We start from the raw sequence: 15,093 nt of genomic DNA, 5'->3' as shown, positions 1-15,093 counted from the left end.
CATGTGAGCAACATCAGACGTGCAGCACACCTGTCCCAAACCTGACTAAATAACAAGTTCAATGTTTTATTATTGTAATCAAATGACAGCAGTCATTTCCATGAGATTATTTTCTAATATAAGTGTTTTGGCCCACTTACAATGACTATAACATATTGTTTTTCATGAGCTGTGTACTAGTATTATATGTCTGTGTGGGGGGTCCTGCTTTGGAAATAATGTGTACCCCTTTCAGATATCGCATTTAGTTCCCACTAAAACATTCACATGTAGCACAATGAGATGGGATCATGTGTACATTCCTGTAACTTTCTGTTTGTAAAATATACCTTTATCAGTATTTCTTTAATATAATAACATCATTTTATGATTACGGTTCGGGTTCGGTGAATGCGCATATGAAACTGGTGGGGTTCAGTACCTCCAACAAGGTTAAAGGCCTACTGAAATGAATTTTTTTTATTTAAACGGGGATAGCAGATCTATTCTATGTGTCATACTTGATCATTTCGCGATATTGCCATATTTTTGCTGAAAGGATTTAGTATAGAACAACGACGATAAAGATTGCAACTTTTGGTATCTGATAAAAAAAAGGCTTGCCCCTACCGGAAGTAGCGTGACGTAGTCAGTTGAACATATATGCAAAGTTCCCTATTGTTTACAATGATGGCCGCATGAAGTGAGAGAGATTCGGACCGAGAAAGCGACAATTTCCCCATTAATTTGAGCGAGGATGAAAGATTTGTGGATGAGTAAAGTGCAAGTGAAGGACTAGTGGGGAGTTGAAGCTATTCAGATAGGGAAGATGCTGTGAGAGCCGGGGGTGACCTGATATTCAGCTGGGAATGACTACAACAGTAAATAAACACAAGACATATATATACTCTATTAGCCACAACACAACCAGGCTTATATTTAATATGCCACAAATTAATCCTGCATAAAAACACCTACGTGTTTGTTTTGCTAGCTCCTCTGCTAGCTCCTAGCTCCATAGAACACGCCAATACAATTCAAACACCTGATCAACACACACAATCACTCAGCCCAAAAGACCGTTCACCTAACCCAAGGTTCATAAAGCTCATATATTTTTAAAAAGTTACGTACGTGACGCGCACGTACGGTCAAGCTATCAAATGTTTAGCAGCCAAGGCTGCATACTCACGGTACCTGGTATTCAGCTGGGAATGACTAAAACAGTAAATAAACACAAGACATATATTTACTCTATTAGCCACAACACAACCAGGCTTATATTTAATATGACACAAATTAATCCTGCATAAAAACACCTACGTCTTTGTTATGCTAACTCCTAGCTCCTATGCTAGCTCCTAGCTCCATAGAACACGCCAATACAATTCAAACACCTGATCAACACACACAATCACTCAGCCCAAAAGACCGTTCACCTAACCCAAGGTTCATAAAGCTTATATATTTAAAAAAAAGTTACGTACATACGCAAAAAAAAGTTGCGCACATACGGTCAAGCGATCAAATGTTTAGAAGCCAAAGCTGCATACTCACAGTAGCACATCTGCGTCTTTGTCATCCAAATCAAAGTAATCCTGGTAAGAGTCTGTGTTGTCCCAGTTCTCTACAGGCGTCTGTGTATCGAAGTCAAAAGTCCTCCTGGTTAGAGTCTCTGTTATCTGAGTTCTTCCATCTTGACTGCATCTTTCGGGACTGTAAACAAAGAAGCGCCGGCTGTGTACTGTTGTGGCTGACTACGTTCGAAAAATACGTCCATTTCGCACCGACAACTCTTCTTTGCTTGCTCAGCTTCTTTCTCCATAATGCAATGAACATGATTGCAACAGATTCACCAACACAGATGTCCAGAATACACCCAGAATGAGATGAAAACAGCTTTTTCGTATTGGCTTCAATGTGGAAGGCATACCCGTGTTCCCCGGGCTACGTCACGCGCATACGTCATCCTCAGAGGCGTTTCGAACCGGAAGTTTAGCGGCAAATTTAAAATGTCACTTTATAAGTTAACCCGGCCGTATTGGCATGTGTTATAATGTTAAGATTTCATCATTGATATATAAACTATCAGACTGCGTGGTCGGTAGTAGTGGCTTTCAGTAGGCCTTTAAGAACCACTGTATTATTCTCATCCTAATATCTTATAACTGCTACCAGTGATTGTTTCCTTGATTAAAAACTGCTAAAAAACAAAAAAAGCCATAAATCCCTTCTAGTTTCCAACTTGAATGATTATTGGCAGATGTAACAGTTATCGCGCACGTATAGAAACCAACTAGAGATGTCCGATAATGGCTTTTTTGCCGATATTCCGGTATTGTCCAACTCTTAATTACCGATTCCGATATCAACCGATACCGATATATACAGTTGTGGAATTAACACATTATTATGCATAATTTTGTTGTGATGCCCCGCTGGATGCATTAAACAATGTAACAAGGTTTTCCAAAATAAATCAACTCAAGTTATGGAAAAAAATGCCAACATGGCACTGCCATATTTATTATTGAAGTCACAAAGTGCTTTTTTTTTTTTAACATGCCTCAAAACAGCAGCTTGGAATTTGGGACATGCTCTCCCTGAGAGAGCATGAGGAGGTTGAGGTGGGCGGGGTTGGGGGGGTGGGGTTGAAGTGGGGGTTAGGGGGTTAGGGGGGTGTATATATAGTCGCATCCCGGAAGAGTTAGTGCTGCAAGGGGTACTGGGTATTTGTTCTGTTGTGTTTATGTTGTGTTACGGTGCGGATGTTCTCCCGAAATGTGTTTGTAATTCTTGTTTGGTGTGGATTCACAGTGTGGCGCATATTTGTAACAGTGTTAAAGTTGTTTATACGGCCACCCTCAGTGTGACCTGTATGGCTGTTGACCAAGTATGCTTTGCATTCACTTGTGTGTGTAAAAAACTGTAGATAGTATGTGATTGGGCCGGCACGCAAAGGCAGTGCCTTTAAGGCACGCCCCCAATATTGTTGTCTGGGTGGAAACCTGGAGAAGTTCGGGAGAATGGTTGCCCCGGGAGATTTTCGGGAGGTGCACCGAATCGGGAGGGTCCGATATTATCGGACATCTCTAAAACCAACTATTGTAAAAAAAAAAAAAAAAAAAAAAAAATGTTTTAAATAAAACAAAACATGCACCTGGGGATAGGTTGATTGACAACACTAAATTGGCTCTAGTGTGTGAATGTGAGTGTGAATGTTGTCTGTCTATCTGTGTTGGCCCTGCGATGAGGTGGCGACTTGTCCAGGGTGTACCCCGCCTTCCGCCCGAATGCAGCTGAGATAGGCTCCAGCACCCCCGCGACCCCGAACGGGACAAGCGGAAGAAAATGGATGGACGGACAGTCCACCCTTACTTGACAAGTGATAATATGCATATTTTAGCGCAAGTCCGCTGACTTCGAGTAACTTCCGATGTCTCATTTGGAATAATGTCACTAAAAAGCAGAGAGCTTTTTTGAAGTCTTGTGTGACATGATAATATCTTGTCTTACTTTATCTGTTCCATTATTAATTCTGTTTAAATGTAATTCATAAAGGTTCACACTAATTGGAATTAGTTTAAAATCTGGTCTCAGGAGAAACAAGTTGTTCTTGTCGCAAAACAGCCTTTTCCTGCCCGAATGACATTCCAGGTTAGCGCCGTGCATGGCAGCTCGCGCCATCAGTGTGTGAATATGTGTGTGTGAATGGGTGAATGTAGTGTCAAAGCGCTTTGAGTTCCTTAAAAAGGTACAAAAGCGCTACACAAGTACAACCCATTTACCATTTACCATTCCAACACCCCCCAACCCTTTAGACACACAAAAACACACCTTATTACGTTAGCAGCTCTTACACATGTGAACAAACAGTTTCACCTCCTTCTCATCCCATTCCAACTTTATCTTCTTAACGAGATTACACATGTTGTACTTTTTCTGATGATACAGTCATCTGTAAGATGACACTTTCTCTCCATAACAGAAGGATGAGGTCTACTCTGAGTGTCTTTGGCATGGCAGCAGGGCCAAAAAAGGGGTGCTGCATGAGCCAAGAAGGGCATGCTGTAGCACGTTGGTACGCACTCTGGCAGCGTTTCCTTCCATTTGGAGTTAGGAGGGTTTTTATTTTTTTCCCTCACTCTCTCTACACAATGAACCAATCTGGAGTTAATTTGTGTGCAAGGATGATGGGAATTGGGAATCCTTTGGAAGATTTGGTTTCCCAAAAACGTTTAAGCTTTCCTTCACATGTCAGGTCGTGTTAAAGAACACGTACACGTCCACTTCCTCTGTTTGGACAAGAGCACACGTCCCTCATCTGTGGTTTTTGGCCCACGGGTATCTGACGAAACTATAAGGGAGTTAATGTATCTGTGAAGATAAACGTGACACACAATACATATTTTATGTATGACTTTTACATAGTACAATTTTTATCGCTATTTCACACGAAAAGAGGAGGAAAAATGTGCGATTATCTACTTTGTCATACAAAAAAAAGTACATAAATCAAAATAATATATCACTGCATACCAGGGGTGTCAAACTTGTTTTCATTGAGGGCCACATTGCAGTTTAAGTTAAGTTAAGTTAAAGTACCAATGATTGTCACACACACACACTAGGTGTGGTGAAATTTGTCCTCTGCATTTGACCCATCACCCTTGATCACCCCCTGGGAGGTGAGGGGAGCAGTGGGCAGCAGCGGTGCCGCACCCGGGAATCATTTTTGGTGATTTAACCCCCAATTCCAACCCTTGATGCTGAGTGCCAAGCAGGGAGGTAATGGGTACCATTTTTATAGTCTTTGGTATGACCCGGCCGGGGTTTGAACTCACAACTTTCCGATCTCAGGGCGGACACTCTAACCACTAGGCCACTGAGTAGGCCGCCCTCAGAATATATATGGATATTAAAGTATAAGGAATTTCCTAATGATATTACATAATTGCCTTTGCATTTGATTATTATATTTTTTTACATACACCGTCAAAAATCGTTATAATTTAAAGCAAAAACTGGCAACTCAGTCGCCAGAATAGTACTGTAAAATGTATACATTTTTGTACAGCATACTACTGTAAATGGAAAAACGGGTACCACGGTTTTAAAATTAGAAATTGAAAAAATAGGCGAACAAGCTGCCAGTGTTTTACTGTCAAATTTACAGTTGTTGTTTTTACAGCAAACAATTGGATGGATAACTTGCTTTGAAATCATAAGACAAGCAGAGATTTAAGTATTTTTAATTTCAAAAAAGACGTTTGGAATGTATGATAATATATTTGTGGGATTATTGGATACTACTGAAGTTTAAAATATGTACAATTGCATGCAGTACATGTATTTTTTTCTGTCAATATTAGTGCATTTTGATGCATAATATTTTCAGGCTTTTGCGAGTCACACACAATGACATGGCAGGCCAGATCTGGCCCGTGGTCCTTGAGTTTAACACCTGTGCTCTATACTATTGTTCAGTTATAATTATTATTGTAGTTTATTGTTGTACTATCAATCAATCAATCAATTAGTCAATCAAAGTTCACTTATATGACCCTAAATCACCAGTGTCTCAAAGGGCTGCACAAGCCACAACGACATCCTCGGCTCAGATCCCACATCAGGGCAAGAAAAAACCCAATGGGATGACAATGAGAAACCTTGGAGGGGACCGCAGATTAATTATGTATTTTTATGTCGTCCCCCCCTCAAAAAAAGGAGGGGTGATCATATTTTTTAAATTATTTTGTATTTTCCCAGCTGTATCACTCAGGGTCACTGTCGTATGTGAAAGAAGGGGTAAAAAAGCTCTGGGTTTTTTTTGTCATTGCCCCCCCCCCTCCCAAGAAAAACCTGTGGAAATAGAGGGCGTACTTTTTCCAGCCACGTCACTCTGCGTCACTGGTGTGTGTGTGAATGAAAGGGAGAAAAGCTCTGACTCATTTGGTGCCACCCAATGTAAAAAAAACTAAACAAAAACAAAACTATTTTATACTGCTCGCGCCCCAACAGTGATCAAGAAACACCGCTGTTGAACATATGCAATTGCATGTGCAACATTTTTCTGTAAAAATTAAAAGAACAAATACATTTAGCGAGAAACGGCCTTTTTATGATGTTGTGTGCCACGTAAAATGATTTGGCATGCCAAATTAAAAAGACGTGGTAGGCCACGTAAATGACTTAGCAAGCCACTTAAAATGATGTGGAGGGCTTTGATTGATTGATTGATTGATTGATTGATTGAAACTTTTATTAGTAAATTGCACAGTACAGTACATATTCCGTACAATTGACCACTAAATGGTAACACCCGAATACGTTTTTCAACTTGTTTAAGTCGGGATCCACGTTAATCAATTCATGGTAAACGTAACGGTAATGGGCCACATTAAAGGATTTAGTGGACGACAAAAAATGCCACATTAGAACTTTGTGGCATGCCACGATAAAATGATGTGGTGGACCACATTAAATGATGGGGTACACCACATAAAATGCCACGTTAGAATTATGTGGCATGCCACATTAAAATTATATAGCGCTCCACCTTAAAATTATGTGGGGTGGTCCACAGTAAAATGATGTAGGGGGCCACATTAGAATGATATGGTAGGCCAGATTCGGCCCCTGGACCTTGAGTTTGACACCTGTGATGTAGATAAAATGATACACAATTATAACTTATATTTGGTCGCGGTATGACTAATTAGGGGCTTAACTGTACCCAAAATGAAGAAGGTCGAGAAACTTGAGAGGGCAATTGATTTTCCATCCGGTTCCTACAAAGGAATTGCATTTCATATGACACTTCATTGTGTATTTCCACTATATGGTCCCAATGGTTGCTTAATGACTATTGCAGTGACAGCCTTTCATTGCCTTTCATTCTTTTTTTTAAATCATACAGTATACAATAAACCAGATGTTGCAGCAGCTGTAAAATGTCCTCTTATGTAAGAAGTTGCTTCCCAGCAGTCCCAAGACGTTAAAACAACGTTGAGAGCTTGACGTTGAGCAGAACTCAGACATAACGTTGAAACAACATGCTTTTTGACGACGTTCACACTGCAAAAAGTCAGTGTTCAAAAACAAGAAAAAAAAATAATTAGGGGTATTTTACTTGAACTAAGCAAAATTATCTGCCAATACAACAAGAAAATTCCGCTTGTCAAGACTTTCCAAAACAAGTAAAATTAGCTAACCTCAATGAACCCAAAAATACCTTAAAATAAGTATATTCTCACTAATAACAAGTGCACTTTTCTTGGTAGAAAAAAAAAAGAGACCTTTTTACTCAATATGTTGAAAAATATTCTTAAATTAAGTAAATGCTAGTGCCATTATCTTGACATAATAATATGCGCTTGGCATCATGATTTTTTTTTCATGCTTGAAGTAAGAAATTATTACTTTAAAAAAAGTAGTTTTATACTTGTGAGTGTTGATGACACAGCTTTGCATCAGTTGATATTCTAGTTTCAAGCATGTTTTACTCAATATAGGTCATAAAATCTCAGTTACAAGCTGTAATATCTTACTGAGATCATTTAGGACCAAAACCCTTAAAACAAGTAAAACACTCTAACATCAAGTCTGCTTAGTGAGAAGAATTATCTTATCAGACAGAAAATAAGCAAACATCACCCTTATTTGAGATATTTAATCTTACTTATATTTCAGTTTTTGCAGTGTAATCAATGTTGAGTTCCGTTGAAATGTGGTCATTTCCCAACCAACATTCTACGACACAAATGCAACGTGGAAACAACATGCTTTTTGACAACGTTTATTCAACGTCAGATTGTGACGTTGATTTGACCTTTGAAATGTGGTCATTTCCCAAGCAACAACGCGGATCTAGCGTTGGACACCGTCGTTGTCTCAATTTACAAATACAACTATTTTGCAACGTTGTTTCAGAGTCAGCTTTAAAGGACATGTATGTATAATCAACGTTGTCTCAATGTCTTGTGCCTGCTGGGTTATATCTAGAGTCTTCTTCGCCTCTTTCTCCCCCTGCAGTGAACCCGTGCTGTTACTTCCCCTGCCAACACTGGGGAGTGTGTGTGCGATACGGCGAGGACCAGTACGAGTGTGACTGCACCCGCACAGGTTACTATGGGGAGAACTGCACCATCCGTGAGTCCGTTCATCCCAGCCCACCCTTATGACATTCATTCATATCCGCTGTAGACTAGCGAGGAATTTGAAATATTCTGTGCTAGCAGGGGAGAGAGTGCCTGTTAAATGAGAGAATAAAACCGTTGTCTTAATGGTCTAGACCCTCCGCCTCTACCGCTCAGCTTCACTGGAACAAGGAAGCCTCACAAAGTCTTGTTATGCAATCACATTGGTTATTAACGATTAACCACTGAAGCAGAAAAGTCTCACACGGCATGCCAATTACTCAGTTTATTGAAAGTGTTTTGTTTTTATCCCAAAAAAGAAAGTTTACTGGCAAACTGTTGCTGCCAGTTTGAGGGTTGCTCACTAGAAATGCCAACGTAACTATGAAAAATCGAGTATTGTTAAACATAATGATTGTAATTGGGGCGTTTGTATACAATTGGTAAGCCATTACCACTAACATTAAGTCGGCTACATACCAGGAAAATGACTGTACTTTTAAAAGAATGATATGTAGATTATTAATTTCCACCACTTGTCGTTAGGCAGATTTCATGGGGCTCACTTAGAACTGCCCCATTAAGCCAAATTAACACAATTAGTGACAGTCAAACCTACTTGGTTACTTGGAACGCCAACAATACTCATTTTACATTTCGTGACTTTGATATTAACCAAGTATTAGTGATATTGATATTATACGCGCTAACGCAGACAAACTATTTATAGCGGCGACGTGATAACTTCCGTGTGTCCCTATGTTTACATCATCGAGTGGTCTGCTGCTTTCTCGCTTCCTTGCTCCCTGTAAATGTATTCTAGATCATAAATCATGCCTCTCACCATGGCTGAGGATATAATCCGACATGTTGGGTGAACTGGCGAGAATGACACAATTAGCCCCTCAATATGACATTTCTCATCTTAATGGGAATATATGAACTAGGGCTGCAACAACTAATCGATTAAATCGATTAAAATCGATTATAAAAATAGTTGGCGATTAATGTAGTCATCGATTCGTTGGATCTATGCTATGCGCATGCGCAGAGGCTACTTTTTTAAATTTATTTGTATTATTATTTTTATTTGTTTATAAATCTTTATTTATAAACTTTAACATTTACAAACAGCTGAGAAACAATAATCAAAATAAGTATGGTGCCAGTATGCTGTTTTTTTTCCAATAAAATACTGGAAAGGATAGAAATGTAGTTTGTCTCTTCTATCCGATTATTAATCGATCAATCGAAGTAATAATCGACAGATTAATCGATTATCAAATTAGTTGTTAGTTGCAGCCCTAATATGAACATGTTAGCAGTGGGCATCCTAATGACAGCAGACATTGTACAGTAAGTAATGTTTTATTATGGTTGTTGGCTCTCAAATCTGCAGTGAGCAGAAATCAGTGATGAAAAAAAAATGCTATAATTGTAAAATTAAAGTACATAAAATACATAAATATTAAATGTTATTATACATTTGCCTGTTACTACATTATATGTTTATACTTACATCATGTATATAAAACCTTCATGGAGGTGTTTGGATGTTTTTAGGGGCTCTATAGGCAGAATTGAGTGGCTCCCATTGGCTCCATTGCACGCAAACTTTTGATCGCATTTATTTAATATTTAAAATGCTTTTTTTTTTAAAAATCCTTCCGTCATCATGTCTTTCATAATGATTGTGAGTGATACGCAAAAAAAAAAAAAGTGCAGTTCCCCTTTAAAGTAATAGAGTAAATGTAGCATATTAATGCATATGTATATATGAACTATGAATGTATGTATGAACTTTACTATGTTCACTTTGTGGCAAGTTTTGTGGCCGAATGTTTTTGGAAAGTTTACTTTTAGATGCTCGTGCTGCTGCAGCAACAAAGACAGGGCGCCGTCATCTTGCACTGACGTCATTAACGTTGTACATGAAATGTACATGACATTTTAGGCTTTAAAGGCCTACTGAAATGATTTTTTTAAATTTAAACGGGAATAGCAGATACATTCTATGTGTCATACTTGATCATTTCGCGATATTGCCATATTTTTGCTGAAAGGATTTAGTAGAGAAAATCGACGATAAAGTTCGCAACTTTTGCTCGCTGATAAAAAAAAAGCCTTGCCTGTACCGGAAGTAGCGTGACGTCACAGGAGCTAGTATTCCTCACAATTCCCCATTGTTTACAATGGAGCGAGAGAGATTCGGACCGAGAAAGTGATGATTACCCCATTAATTTGAGCGAGGATGAAAGATTCGTAGATGAGGAACGTTACAGTGAAGGACTTGAGAGACAGTGATGGACGTATCTTTTTTCACTCTGACCGTAACTTCGGGACAAGCTGGCTCATTGGATTCCACACTCTCCTTTTTTATTGTGGATCACGGATTTGTATTTTAAACCACCTCGGATACTATATCCTCTTGAAAATGAGAGTCGAGAACGCGAAATGGACATTCAGTGCCTTTTATCTCCACGACAATACATCGGCGAAATGCTTTAGCTACGAGCTAACGTGATAGCATCGTGCTTTAACTGCATATAGAAACAAAAAAATAAACCCCTGACTGGAAGGATAGATAGAAAATCAACAATACTATTAAACCGTGGACATGTAAATACACGGTTAATGCTTTCCAGGCTGGCGAAGGTTAACAATGCTGTGCTAACGACGCCATTGAAGCTAACTTAGCAACTTAGCAACGGGACCTCACAGAGCTATGCTAAAAACATTAGCTCTCCACCTACGCCAGCCAGCCCTCATCTACTCATCAACACCCGTGCTCACCTGCGTTCCAGCGATCGGCAGAAGGACGATGGACTTCACCCGATGCGTTTGGCGGCCCGGAGACGTAGGAAGTCAAGGTGAGGTCGGCGGCTAGCGCGGCTAGCGCTCCAACAAAGTCCTCCTGGTTGTGTTGCTGTAGTCCGCTGCTAATACACCGATCCCACCTACAACTGTCTTCTTTGCAGCCTTCATTGTTCATTAAACAAATTGCAAAAGATGTCCAGAATACTGTGGAATTATGAAATGAAAACAGAGCTTTTTGTATAGGATTCTACGGGTACCATAACTTCCGTTACTCTGACTTCGTCACGCGCATACGTCATCATACCGCGACGTTTCAGCCGGATATTTCCCGGGAAGTTTTAAATGTCACTTTATAAGTTAACCCGGCCGTATTGGCATGTGTTGCAATGTTAAGATTTCATCATTGATATATAAACTATCTGACTGCGTGGTCGGTAGTAGTGGGTTTCAGTATGCCTTTAATATCATGTATTTATGAAACATCCCTAATTTACTTGAGTTAGATGTGTTTTATGTACAAACAAAAGAAAAAAACATGTTAAAATGAAAAAATTGGACCAAAAATCTGCAAATTTGCGTGGTCACAACTGCTGAATCGGGAACATGTAGGAACTGACTGTTCTCCAAATCAAAAAACAACACTACAAGGGTTATAGTTTATTTCGAATAATGTGTAATCCTAATGACCATGATCAAAACCACATGTAATTTTAAAAAATGCAAAAAAAAATATTGGGCCAGCCTCCACCACTTAGCTATGCTACATACATGGACATTTGCTGTAATTTCTCTTTTATTTTGGTAGAAAAGTCATAATTGATAAAACATGATAAATAATTAGATTTTTTTTCATGTGAAATTGTATATAAGCTGTGTACTCTTGACTCTTTGAACGCATCATAATAATCCCCTCAATTCCCCCCAAAAATGGATTAACTCGCTGGAATATAAAGAGAATATAACATACATCCATAAACGTGGATGCATATGCAAAAGTGCAATTGTCAGGACTGGGTCAATGGCGTGGTTTGTTCTCCCAGAAGGCAACGGAAAATTGGCGCGTGCAAGACGTGAATTTAAATACATGTTTATTTTAACAATAAAAAAGGAATAAACAAAAGGCGCTCACAGTGGAGGTAGAAAACTTGGCTATACAAAACAAAAGACTTGCACAAGGTCACAAAAACTATTAAACAAAACTTACTTGGCATGAGGAAAAAGCATGAAAAAGAGCAGCATGGATCATGAGCGTGAACAGAGTGGCAGGAGTGTGAATGTGATGTCGCCAGAAAGACCAACAGAAAATGACAGATTTAAATAGTGACATGATCAGTGAAAACAGGTGCGTGACTCAAAACGTGAAACAGGTGCGTGACAGGACAATGTGAACCAGGTGAAAACTAATGAGTTGCTATGGAAACAAACAAACCAGGAAGTGCAACCAGGAACTAAAAAGAGTCCAAAAAACAAACAACACATGGCCAAAACCAAAACATGATCAACAGACATGACAGAGCCCCTCCCTTAAGGACAGATCCCAGATGTCCAAAAACAAATAAAACAAGGCAGGATCAAGAGTCATGGGAGGGCGGGAGGGGGACGTGGCGGTGGGTCGCCAGACCAGGTGTCCCCGAATCCACCGGGGCAGAGTTAGATGCCGGCGACGCGTAGAGCGCCGCTGTACCAGACGAGGTGGACGACCTGGGAATGGCCACATTCGTGGCCGACGAGGAGGTCGGCGAACCTGGCGTGGCGGACGCCCATGGAATGGCCACATCCGTGGCTGACTAGGAGGTGGATGCGTTGTCATCGTGGCAGACGTGGAAACTGCAGATGAAGCAGGTGGCGATGCTTGGTGTGGATTGTCGGGCGGCGAAGCTTGGCGTGGCCATGGTTGGTCTTGGCATGGTTGGTCTTGGTCTTGGACTTGGCATGGTTGGTCTTGGACTTGGTCTTGGCATGGTTGGTCTTGGACTTGGTCTTGGCATGGTTGGTCTTGGACTTGGTCTTGGCGTGGGGGGTCTTGGACTTGGTCTTGGCGTGGGGGGTCTTGGTCTTGGCTTGGACTTGGGGGGTCTTGCTCTTGGCTTGGACTTGGGGGATCTTGGTCTTGGCTTGGACTTGGGGGATCTTGGTCTTGGCTTGGACTTGGGGGATCTTGGTCTTGGCTTGAGGGGTCGCGTCGTGGAGCTGCGACTGGCGGCACTTGGCGTCGTGGAGCTGCGACTGGCGGCACTTGGCGTCGTGAAGCTGCGACTGGCGGCACTTGGCGTCGTGAAGCTGCGACTGGCGGCACTTGGCGTCGTGAAGCTGCGACTGGCGGCACTTGGCGTCGTGGAGCTGCGACTGGCGGCACTTGGCGTCGTGGAGCTGCGACTGGCGGCACTTGGCGTCGTGGAGCTGGTACCGGAGCTCGGCGTGGTGGAGCTAGTGCTGCGACGGGTGCCAGCCGTGGTGCAGCAACTGGAGCTTGGCAGCGTGGAAAGACCGGTGGTGGTGGCCGAACCGGAGGCTGTGGCTTGGCAGACCGAAGAACTGCCCCACCTGAACAGTTCCCAGCCCTAGCCCCCCCCCCTCAAGGAGCGGATCCCAGACGCGCTCCGGAACCGTCTTTTGGGGTGGGTGGAGAGAGGTCAGGAGGGGGGAAGAATCCTCCCCTTTTAATTGTCCAAAAAGTATTTTATTCTTCCCCACTTGGGATTGATTGGGAGAGAGAGAAACATTTTGTGACTTGGGTGTGACTTGAGTCCTGGGGGGCGGGGCATGGAATTTGGGTGGCTTGGATTGACTTGGTTTAATGTCCAAAAGCATGTTCTGATAGTGTTGTGTCATGTTTATGGGTTTAGAGTCTTTTGCTGGAGGGGAGTGATCAAAAGAAAAAGTCTTGAAAAAAAAATCCTGGTCTGTGAAGTCATCAGGGCGAAGCTGGGCTGCCTGCTGCTTGCTTCCGCCCGGAGGGAGAGGAGCTTGCGGGAGTGACGTGTCCTCTCGGCTTGCGGAAGCCCTCCCTGACGTCCTTCGTCGGGAGCGGCGCTTCCGGGACTGCTGTGACGCAGCGAAGTCCTCGGACCAAATGGAGTCTCTGTACTCCACGGAGGAGTAGCGCAGAGTTTCCTCCTCCATCGCGCGCAGGACCGCCCAAGAAGCCTCGTCAAAAACGTCCAATTCTTGTGCGTGACAATTTTTCTGCTGGCGACATACTGTCAGGACTGGGTCCCTGGCGTGGTTTGTTCTCCCAGAAGGCAACGGAAAATTGGCGCGTGCAAGACGTGAATTTAAATACATGTTTATTTTAACAATAAAAAAGGAATAAACAAAAGGCGCTCACAGTGGAGGTAGAAAACTTGGCTATACAAAACAAAAGACTTGCACAAGGTCACAAAAACTATTAAACAAAACTTACTTGGCATGAGGAAAAAGCATGAAAAAGAGCAGCATGTATCATGAGCGTGAACAGAGTGGCAGGAGTGTGAATGTGATGTCGCCAGAAAGACCAACAGAAAATGACAGATTTAAATAGTGACATGATCAGTGAAAACAGGTGCGTGACTCAAAACGTGAAACAGGTGCGTGACAGGACAATGTGAACCAGGTGAAAACTAATGAGTTGCTATGGAAACAAACAAACCAGGAAGTGCAACCAGGAACTAAAAAGAGTCCAAAAAACAAACAACACATGGCCAAAACAAAAACATGATCAACAGACATGACAGCAATATATTTATCTGTACAGTAATCTATTTATTTATACCTGCACCTTATTGATTTTTTTGTCCTGCACTACCATGAGCTAATGCAACGAAATTTCGTTCTTATCTGTACTGTAAAGTTCAAATTTGAATGACAATAAAAAGGAAATCTAAGTCTACTTTACAAAATATTGAGGTTTGTTTGACCTGTTCTTGCACATAGTTGCCCAGACATTTTGTTGTGAGGTCGATTTTATAGAGCAGGGAAAATTTGTCAATTAAAAAATATATATATCTTTTTGTCCCATATTGTCCATGCTCTTTATTAAATGTAGACTACATGTGTATTGTATCATACTCCAAAAACCGCACAAAAAGGGTTATAAGCACTCATTTTCATTCACTAGTCTGTATTAAATGTAACATACACATAAGAATCACCTCCTACGTGCATTTGGTCCCTGAATAAT

General features: G+C 41.2%; 1 protein-coding gene across 1 annotated transcript in view; it reads left to right on the top strand.

Moving 5' to 3' along the window:
* pdcl (phosducin-like) overlaps positions 1-15,093 on the top strand; it is a 47,156-nt gene that overhangs the window by 2,610 nt on the left and 29,453 nt on the right. The window contains exon 3 of the mRNA XM_062031395.1: positions 8,014-8,130. Coding sequence (XP_061887379.1) covers positions 8,014-8,130 — 117 coding nt within the window. The remainder of the gene's footprint in view (positions 1-8,013; positions 8,131-15,093) is intronic.

This window comes from Entelurus aequoreus, linkage group LG21, assembly GCF_033978785.1.
Source record: "Entelurus aequoreus isolate RoL-2023_Sb linkage group LG21, RoL_Eaeq_v1.1, whole genome shotgun sequence".
NCBI classification, from domain to species: Eukaryota; Metazoa; Chordata; class Actinopteri; order Syngnathiformes; family Syngnathidae; genus Entelurus; species Entelurus aequoreus.
The sequence above is the reverse complement of the archived record's forward strand: the minus strand, read 5'-3'. Positions and strand labels throughout refer to the sequence as shown.